The sequence below is a fragment of the Haliotis cracherodii genome, unplaced genomic scaffold (assembly GCF_022045235.1).
Source record: "Haliotis cracherodii isolate W230 unplaced genomic scaffold, xgHalCrac1.p SCAF_7, whole genome shotgun sequence".
NCBI lineage: Eukaryota > Metazoa > Mollusca > Gastropoda > Lepetellida > Haliotidae > Haliotis > Haliotis cracherodii.
The window spans coordinates 5141615-5152597 of record NW_027266330.1 but is presented as its reverse complement, the minus strand read 5'-3'; the positions used below and the strand labels follow the sequence as shown (position 1 = coordinate 5152597).

The following is a 10983-nucleotide window of genomic DNA, read 5'->3' as shown; positions in this document are numbered from 1 at the left end:
AAGTGGCATAAGGTTTTTCACGAGACTGTATTCTTGAAATGATTATATACTGGCGGACTACTTCCACATGCCTTGGCAAACCCCAGAGAATTCTCTTCCATGAATACACACAGAAGCGTTGTTTCCGATCATTTAGACCCTTTAATCTTGGACTCAGCGTGTCAGTATACATAAAGAAAAGTTAGAGAGTCATGATTGTTCACGGATGTCCTCACTACACCCATCCTAGTGAACAAAACTAAGAAATGCACACCCAATCTATCGTAGTATCGAATCGATCCCTGTCAAGGCAGACATTTTCAGTGAATTTACCTTAGTATTATTTGACACATCTTTATAATCACCTTTAAATGATCTGCCAACTGAACAATGATGACAGACACTTTTAATAGCCCCAGGTTCATAAACTTGACATATATGTAGATGTAAAACCACTTTTCTCAAAATATCCAAAATCATTAAATGAAATGTGATTAGAATTAGTGAAACAGAAGGATTGATTGATTGATCATTAGAAAGTTTTATAGGTGTTCAGGCAACTAGGCCTTCAAATGAATATTGACTTCATTCCCTTGTAATTGGGATGGTGGAACCTTATTTCACTAAATGACATTGAGTAAGTGAGTTTAGCACTACCACCTCTAAAACCAGACTGACGATCTTTACGTAGGCAGACATAACCTTCCCAAAGGAATTGCTGGTTAGGATTTAAGAATGTCTCCTGAAGACATAATATCTGGGGTTGGGTCAAGACTGTGAATAAAAACCTTAAATCCTGGACCGTAAGCATTTATTGATCTAGCATCAAGAGAGAAAAAAGAAGAAAGATTAAGATTCCATTTTTTACCCTTAGCCATGCTCGTGCGATCATCAGGGGACAATTTTAACCCCAAGAGGGACTGGGCAGCTGATGCTATAGTCTGGAGACCATCAGACTTGAATGAACGAGTAGGTCCAAGATTGGCAACTATACAAATAACAAAGTTGAGAAAATCAACAGGAGAGACATTGTTGAATTGTTTGAAAGAAGATTAAGGCATAATGTCAATTACATTCAACTTCCAGAGTTTCAGTCTGACTACTAGCAGTCAGCATGACTGGAAGAGAAACAATATCAGAAATTGGAACAACTGGAGTCAGTGGTTTAGTTACAGGAGGTGGGTTATTGACTTTTGGAACCTGTTCATGAGCAATATCAAAATCTCCACGCACCTTTCGAACAGCCCGAGAATAAGACAATTTACCCTCAAATCTGACTTCCTGAATCTGGACAGCTTCCTGGTATTTAATGCAGCCTATGTATGCCGCAGAGTGAGCACCACCACAGTTCTTACATTTAAGCAAACTTTCATTGTACTACTCAGATTTGTGCTTCCCTCCACAGTTAGGGCACTTATGATGAGTGCTCCTACACTTGGCAGAGACATGCCTAAAGGACTGACGCTTGAAGCATCGAAGAGCAAGAGGAACATACATCCGGATTGGAAATCTCTGGACGAAAATGACAACATGATCTGGTAGAGCCTTTACTGTGCATACGCAGAACCACTAATGATAGCTGTATGTGGATTAGTAGCATTTGTCGTACTATTAATGCATTAATTAAGAACTTGACCTTCAAAGTGACATTGAACTTCAAATATACCATCTGGGTGTCTTAAATAGTCATTGATTTTAGGCAAACCTTTAATAATATCCTATATAGAAAAGGTATTTGCAAACGGTGATAGGTATCTGTTGTATAAATCTATTTTCAATGAAATTAACAATGTGAGTAAAAAAAATGCACATTTTGACAAAATGGGTGTGGGTTAACATATTACAAATTTTTTTGAAACTCATAAAGGTTATGTGGAATATGAACACTGTCATCCCATCATAAGGCGTCTCGGCTCATTTTGAAATATCAAATGGCTTCGTTGATAATACTAATAATTAATTACATTTTGTTTAAAAAAACTTGAAAATGAAAATAGAGCAAGATTCACCATATTTTTCTTATTTTTACTAATAACTCAATTTGTTAGAGACTATAGTTAAAAGGATAATACTAATTCAAGTCTACTATGTGTAAACTATCACAAATGATAAAAAAAGGATTCAATGTATACACTACCTTTTTCGGGGACTATATTTGATTTTCTCTATTTTTACACCAGGAAAGTGCATTATGACCCCAACACATTTGACAACAACCACTATTTTCTAGTCTGCTTGATACAAAACATTAGGAAAACCTAAGTTTGCTTGTTCTACTATGGGGATGGGTATGTCTGCAGTTTGAGGGTCTGGCCACTACGTAATTACATATAGTTCCAACTCGATCGCTCCCAGAACATTCCAGACAATGCTGTAAGGTTCTACATAATGCGTGACCAGTCTCGCCGTTTCCGGAAGTTTACACACCACACTAGTATCTAAATATAGTAAGTTCCTGACGACTGTTTAGATTAAATGACACTTCATTCCTGACGACGAATCACTGCTCAACCGAATCTCAACAGAACAATGTAACACAGATACAATCATTGTTAAACAATAACATACACTGCAATATAACAATTTCTTAAATACAGAAAAAAATTATTGTGAACAAATTCAGCTGGTTCTGCTTCAAAACAACGTAAATTCTCGTGAGAGATTATGGACCTGTGTTTCTTATCAGGAATCCGAAGTTCAGAAACCCAAAGTGCTGAAACCTTTGTTATACCCTGTTATTGCCCCCAAATGGTCGGAACCTCCTCATGGGGGATGTATACTGTATTGACTATGTAACATGTGAAGAGTCGTCGTTCATCCACAATCTCATGTATTTTATCAACAATTGCCTCAGTGGTGGCATCTTCCTGATCTCTGCTGCCCCCCTGCCGACAGTGGCCAAGGAATGATAACCATCCGCTCACATTGATAACATGTCCTCATTTATGACTATTGGAATTATCCCTTACAGTGCTACCTGAAGACTGTGGTAGCCAGTTTTGTCCATATGCCGATGCGGTGTAAAATCATAACTCACTCACTAATCGTAGCATGTTACGCATGTTGTGTTATTTTAATGTTTGGCTAAACAGCCTCAACGCATGGACGTTGGCAGTTCGTTATTTGGAAGGACTGCCAACGTCTTTTATTCGTCATTTCATCCATATGGTATTGCTGTAGAGCAATCCTGTCAAAGATGTTCCCGTGCTCAGGTTGATCTGGTTGATATACATTCGGTGTGACAAAGACAGCATAGGTGGATCATGACCTACCCGGATCATCTTATTAAATTCTGTGGGCTCTGACATGTACCTTCCTAATGAGCTTCAGAAATCACGTACCAGTTGCTGGATATTTTCCTAATGACCATCAAACATCAAGCATGGGTACAGAGCGACGATGCTTCAGAATCAAGATAGTTGTTGTCTTTACTATAAATGCTGCTGTAGGTGCCATTTAGAATGTTTGACAATCAACAAAAGAGAAAAGTAGGAAAAGTTCTGTGAAAATTATTTCGATGTGTTCATTAGAAAAGTATTTAGTTAGGTGCTAACGAACGAATGACCGACATACATAGACTTGATATATCGACTCACATTGAATTGTCAAACAGAGATAATGCTAACACCATAAATTATCAATTATCAATTATGTCTCTTTCAGCACTGTTCCTCTTCTTATCTTGTGGTTTTGAGTTCTGCATCATGGCTTCACAAAAAGTTGTTCTCCAATTTAAGGCTGTTCATACCAAACAGAGAAGGAGACCCAAAGGAACAAAAGATGTAGGCTCCACGTTTCCTCCCCTGGCTATAGGTAAATAACCACATTCAAAATGTTTTTAGTATGTGTATCCGGGTATAAGATCAACTTCATTTTCCGTAGTAAATGAAGGCTGAGTAGGTTGTCTTGATAATGTCACTTAAGTCACGAACTGAGATACCACAGAAACGTTGCATTTCATGGGATAGTCAATACAATCAACCAATCAACAAGATGTATAGAGACATCTTTGGCAAATCCTTCATGATAACAGTGCGCTAATTGAAACATGCAGTATTGTCATTGTTATCAGTAGTGTAGTAGTACTTGTAGTACCGAGAGCTGTAGTGGTACATCCAGTAATTACAAACACGAGTACTTGGAATGTAAACTTGAGACCAAAACATTTGGTATATTTGACAATATGTTGTGTGTACCGAAATTGATCATATGTGGTCCATCATGTTGTCAGAGAATAGTCAAGAGTACTCTATTAATATTATGATGATCCACACTAACGTTCTACAACATATTACATGTTTTTTTCCAGGACAATTACATGTTCAAGGCGGAACTGACCATGCGAGTATTGAAAGTGGCAATGTGTCTGGGATAACATATAATATTGGTAAGATACTGGCTATTTGGTATCCTCATAATTAATCGATTAATATGAATAAGAATCTAACTTATATGGATGTTTGGAGCTGTTGCCTTTTGATTGTTACATGATAAAACCAAACCCAAACTCTGTTGTGTCGGTGAAGATAATGTCTGAACAAAACATTGTGTTACTTCCTTGCATGAAACTCATTGAGTACCTACACTATAACTGAGAAGCGCCAGGCTTAAAGCTCTGTTTTCCTGACGCTTAATGTGATGACTATCTCGTTTTCTGCCTTACACATATTGCCAAATATGCTATAAATATTATATAGAACGGCAATTATTCATTTTAAAAATTGGTAAATATCGTTATTTGAAAAGAGAAAGACATACCTTCATATGAATAACAGAATGCAACTGTTAAATCATCTGTCTCAACCAGAGGTTATTTTTCATGTATTTTTCCAATAAAGGACTGAAGTGTTGACATACTGCAATACTGTTAGTTACAGTTCTGTGTAAGTCGTATGCTTACATTATGATATGAACAAAGAAGGCGTTTACTCCATCCATGCTCTAAATTTTAGCAACTATCAAAGACTTTCATGCACCTCCTACTGGAGGTGAACTAATTAAGTTAATCATCAATCTGTTTTACTACAAAATGTGCGAGTGTATTTGTTTGGAACATATTTTTACACTGCTAGTCCCGAGTTGTGTTGAAGTCGTATGCTAATATTATGATATGGACAAAATCTATATCTTTAACATTTCAGAAAACTTCACAAACAATGTATTTCATACGTCACGAGATGGACTGCCTGCAACAGACAGTCCCAGCCCACTAAGTAAGTTGGTCTCCAATCTTTGTAAGGTTTTGCCCTCAATTCATTATCAAACCCATCCACAAACAAATAGAGCAGTGACTGTATTACGTTTGAAGCACATGTTACAACGATTTTGCAATTTAGTTTCTACAAAGCTTTAGATGAATGGCATATCTTTTCAAGAAAAGAATAGTTGCAAGTCAAATTTGAGGATATCAAGGGTGACAAAACCATAATATTGTTGCGATACTATTCCCATACAAGAATTGCTATAATTATGATATGATTGGTAGATCTTTTGTCCTACAATGTTATCCTTATTGATGTTGTCCTCTTTCTGGAAGAATATCCTTCGATCAAAATATATTTTGCATCCAATGGACGGTTAAGGGTTAACATTGTCTTTGTTTCATCGTCGATTGTAACTTTTTATTTAATTGTATTTGTCAGTGATGTCATGAATTTGATCCAGGGACAGTTGTGAGGCATCAGTAATTTGATCGATAGTAAAACTGTTAGCTTGTAGTAACCATAGTCATTTGTAATGAACAGAAGTGGTCACAAATTTATGAACAACTTTGTGTACATCCGCAAGAATAAGTGTATGTTGTTCTGTCGTTACAAACGACTAATGTATTACATTTATCAAATACAAATAACACAAATCATGTCATTGCAGATAATGAACACCCCATGACATCAACGCCGCAATTTCGACACGAGACCAGTAATCCAACTCATTCAAATCAAGTTTTTAATAAAGCTTGCCTTGAAGGAAAAAATAGTCGCGTGAAACAATTAATATCCAAAGGTGGTGTCGATATAAACAACATAAGCCCTGGAGGATGGACTCCAGTGATGACTGCAGTATGTCGAGGACATACACCGGTATTGAATACTTTACTGAAAGAACAGTGCGACCTTTCATTAGTGTTAGATAATGGTGACAACATACTTCATGTTGCATGTTCTGGAAGCAGTTTTGCCATTGTCAAAAGGTTAGTTTCAAACGATGAGATAAGTCTTGAGAAAAAGGATATTTTGGGTAGAACTCCACTGATGAAAGCAGCCAGCACTGGAAATGAGAAAGTGTTTGACTTACTTGTAAAAGAAGGTTGTAATCTTTCGGCAATGGATTATGAGGGGAACAATATGCTTCATTCTGCTTGCTCCGGTGGCAGTGTGCATATAGTAAGGTATCTTTTGCAACAAAAAGTAGCTGATATAGAGAGTGGAGGTGAGGATGGGATGACCCCCGTGATGGTGGCGTCAAAGAACGGACACAAGGAAGTGTTTGATCTCCTTAGAGGGAAAGGATGCAACCTGGCAGTAGTGGATGAACTAGATAATTCTATTCTTCATGCTGCCTGCTGTAGTCACAGTGTGTATATAGTCGGGTATCTTCTTTCAAATAGGATAATTGACATTGAGAGGAGAGGTGAGGATGGGTTAACGCCAGTTATGGTGGCAGCAATGAAAGGACAAACAGAAGTGTTCGATGAACTGGTAAGGAACAGATGTGACCTATCTGTTGTTGATGATCTGGGGGACAACATCCTGCATGCTGCTTGTTACAGTGATAATGTCAGTATTGTTAGGGACATTCTTTCACGGAAGTTAGTTGATATAAACAGTAAAGATTATGATGGAAATACACCATTGATGGTGGCGGCACAAAAAGGCAATAAGAAAGTGTTTGATCTACTTGTCAGCAATGAATGTGATGAGTTTGACGTTAGTGATAGTGGTGGAAACATCCTCCATGCCGCATGTCTTAGTAATGATGCAGTGTTAGTTAAAGAAATTTTGTTACGCGGTGTAGCTGACATTGAGAGTAGGGATGAGGACGGAGCAACACCAGTGATGCTGGCAGCTGCGCAAGGTCATAAGGAAGTATTTGATCTACTTGTAAATCAGGGATGTAACTTAAACGTACGAAACAGTGATAATCACAATATTCTTCATGCTGCCTGTAGTAGTGACAATGCACAGATTGTTGAAGACATCCTCTCACGTAAGATAGACCACATTAACAGCAGAACTTCAAATGGGCTCACTGCAGTCATGGTGGCAGCAGCAAACGGCCAGAAGAAAGTGTATGATCTACTTGCCAGGAAAGGATGCGACCTATCGGTAGTAGATTACATGGGTGACAATATCCTGCATGCAGCTTGTGCAAGTGATAATGTCAATTTTGTTAACTGCATTCTCTCACGTGATCTAGCTGACATAGAGAGCAGAGGTGAAAACAGGCTCACACCAGTGATGTTTGCAGCAGTGAGTGGTCAGAGGAAGGTGTTTGATCTACTGGTGAGAAAAGGATGTGATCTTTCTGTGACTAGTGATCAGGGAAATAACATTCTCCATGCAGGATCCTTAGGTGGTAACGTCAGCATCGTTGAATACATCCTTTCTTGTGACTATCTTCTGGGTCGCAATATGGTTGATATTGACAGCAGAAATGAGACAGGGTTGACGCCAGTGATGGCAGCAGCTATGAATGGCAAGAGGAAAGTCTTTGATCTACTGGTGAGAAAACATTGTAATATGTCAATGGTACATGATTCAGGTACAAACATACTTCATTTTGCTTGCTTTAGTGACAATGTACAGATTGTTGAGAACATACTCTCACATCACATAGCTGACATAAACAGCATAAATGAGGACGGACTAACACCAGTGATGATTGCTGCAAGTCAAGGTCAAAAGAAAGTCTTTGATCTCCTATGTGTTAAAGGATGTGATCTAAAAGTTACAGATCACAAAGACAGAACCATCCTTCATGCTGCTTGCTGTGGTGACAATGTACAAATTGTTGAACATCTTCTCTTACATAAGATAGCTGATATAAACAGCCGCGATGAGAATGGACTCACACCGGTGATTGTTGCAGCCAAAGTGGGTGAGAACAAAGTGTTTAATCTACTTGTCAACAAACAGTGTGATCTTTCAGTGCTCGATAATGACAACAACAACATCCTACATGCAGCATCTAGTGGCGGCAGTGTCTGGATTGTTAATTGTATTATTTCACGTAACATAGCTGACAAAGAGAGCAGAGGAAAAAATAGAGTAACACCAATAATGTCAGCAGCAGAGAATGGCCACAAGAATGTCTTTGATTTTCTGGTGAACAAAGGATGCAGTTTGACAACAGTAGATGATTCAGGTAGAAACATTCTTCATTGCGCTTGTGTCGGTGGCAATGTACAGATTGTTGAGAACATTATCTCACAAGGCTCAGTTGGTCTAACCAGCACAGATAAAGAAAGGCAAACACCGATAATGGTAGCAGCAAAGAATGGCCACAAGAACGTCTTTGATCTACTGGTGAACAAAGGAAGCAGTTTGACAACAGTAGATGATTCAGGTAGAAACATCCTTCATTGCGCTTGTGTCGGTGGCAATGTACAGATTGTTGAGAACATTATCTCACATGGCTCAGTTGATATGACCAGCACAGATAAAGAAGGGCAAACACCGATAATGGTAGCAGCAAAGAATGGCCACAAGAACGTCTTTGATCTACTGGTGAAAAAAGGATGCAGTTTGACAACAGTAGATGATTCAGGTAGAAACATTCTTCATTGCGCTTGTGTTGATGGCAATGTACAGATTATTAAGTACATTATCTCACAAGGCTCAGTTGATCTAACCAGCAAAGATAAAGAAGGGCAAACACCGATAATGGTAGCAGCAAAGAATGGCCACAAGAACGTCTTTGATCTACTGGTGAACAAAGGATGCAGTTTGACAACAGTAGATGATTCAGGTAGAAACATTCTTCATTGCGCTTGTGTTGGTTGCAATGTACTCATTGTTATGTACATTATCTCACATGGCTCAGTTGATCTAACCAGCACAGATAAAGAAGGGCAAACACCGATAATGGTAGCAGCAAAGAATGGCCACAAGAACGTCTTTGATCTACTGGTGAACAAAAGATGCAGTTTGACAACAGTAGATGATTCAGGTAGAAACATCCTTCATTGCGCTTGTGTCGGTGGCAATGTACAGATTGTTGAGTACATTATCTCATATGGCTCAGTTGATATGACCAGCACAGATAAAGAAGGACAAACACCGATAATGGTAGCAGCAAAGAATGGCCACAAGAACGTCTTTGATCTACTGGTGGACAAAGGATGCAGTTTGACAACAGTAGATGATTCAGGTAGAAACATTCTTCATTGCGCTTGTGTCGGTGGCAATGTACAGATTGTTGAGTACATTATCTCACATGGCTCAGTTGATATGACCAGCACAGATAAAGAAGGACAAACACCGATAATGGTAGCAGCAAAGAATGGCCACAAGAACGTCTTTGATCTACTGGTGGACAAAAGATGCAGTTTGACAACAGTAGATGATTCAGGTAGAAACATCCTTCATTGCGCTTGTGTCGGTGGCAATGTACAGATTGTTGAGTGCATTATCTCACATGGCTCAGTTGATCTAACTAGCACAGATAAAGAAGGGCAAACACCGATAATGGTAGCAGCAAAGAATGGCCACAAGAACGTCTTTGATCTACTGGTGAACAAAGGATGCAGTTTGACAACAGTAGATAATTCAGGTAGAAACATCCTTCATTGCGCTCGTGTTGGTGGCAATGTACAGATTGTTGAGTACATTATCTCACATGACTCGGTTGATGATGAAGAGGGGCGGAACAGGAGGATAGCTCCTAAATGTTGCTTGTGTTGACATTATCAGTAACCTTTCTCAGAGAGAAGGCAATGTCTCCTTTCTCACTTGACAGAACCTAAATACAGAGAGAGAGAGAGAGAGAGAGAGAGAGAGAGAGAGAGAGAGAGAGAGAGAGAGAGAGACAGAGAGAGAGAGAGAGCGCAGAGAGAAAGAAACAGAGAGAGCGCGCGTGGAAATGTCTCCTTTTTCACATGAGAGAGCCTACACATACAAGAAGCGACGTCTGCTTTCTGACATAACAGAGCCTATATAAACAGAGAGAGCCAACGTCTTTCATAACAAATTCAGAAAATCATCAGAAATTTCAGCATCAGAAAATGGCCAAGGGCATGTGGTTTGAAAGGCGATCAGTGTAGCAATTTTGTTCCCTCTTACGATGAAGATTGCTGACGTGTATGATACATAGTTTATTCTACTTACAAGTATGGTGATATTTGCGTTCCGATAGAGGAGAGTTAATGGTAATAATATATGTATTAGAAGAGCTTTCAGAGTGATGGTCATTTCACAAACCTATCAGTGAGACTGGATTGCATCATCTGTTATTACATGATTATTATCATTATAAGGTTGATATTCATAATACTTGTTCAATATTTGGTAATTCAATATATGTATTTACAATCAAGGTAGAAGACATAATGAAAGACTATTTATGGAAGGCCTGTACGCAATGTTTGAAGTAGAAAGTGATTAGTCATATACATGGGTACAGCATTTGTTAACGCTTCATGACTATGGACAGAGAGCAGTTGCTTCAATTTCTTATGATAACAATGGATTCTATTGTTTTTGTTTGCAAATCATGAATACATCAAAGGACGGTTTTTGTTGATTAGTACTTGATCTTGATAATGAATCTTTTCGCTGAGACAAGAATATTGTTAACTACATGATTGTATGTACAAACTCCAAACATGACAGTATATTTTGTGAATTCAAGTTCAATATTACTGTTGATAAATATGTCTACCTGTTACCAGGAATCCTTGACGTTTTCACATTCTTTATATATATGTGTTAAATCTTCTTTATAGCATTAACAGAATGTACAAATATCATCATCAACTAAGTTCATCACAAGTAATTCTGTCTTTTT

At 38.3% G+C, this 10983-nt stretch overlaps 1 protein-coding gene across 1 annotated transcript; it reads left to right on the top strand.

The window, feature by feature from the left end:
• The first annotated feature begins 3683 nt into the window (after nt 1-3683).
• Nucleotides 3684-9941, top strand: LOC139447526 (serine/threonine-protein phosphatase 6 regulatory ankyrin repeat subunit A-like). Its single transcript, XM_071228932.1, has 4 exons — nt 3684-3792; nt 4289-4366; nt 5121-5192; nt 5851-9941. The coding sequence occupies exons 1-4, from the start codon at nt 3684-3686 to the stop codon at nt 9879-9881; spliced, it is 4290 nt and encodes a 1429-aa protein (XP_071085033.1). The 3' UTR covers nt 9882-9941.
• The last annotated feature ends 1042 nt before the right edge of the window (nt 9942-10983 follow it).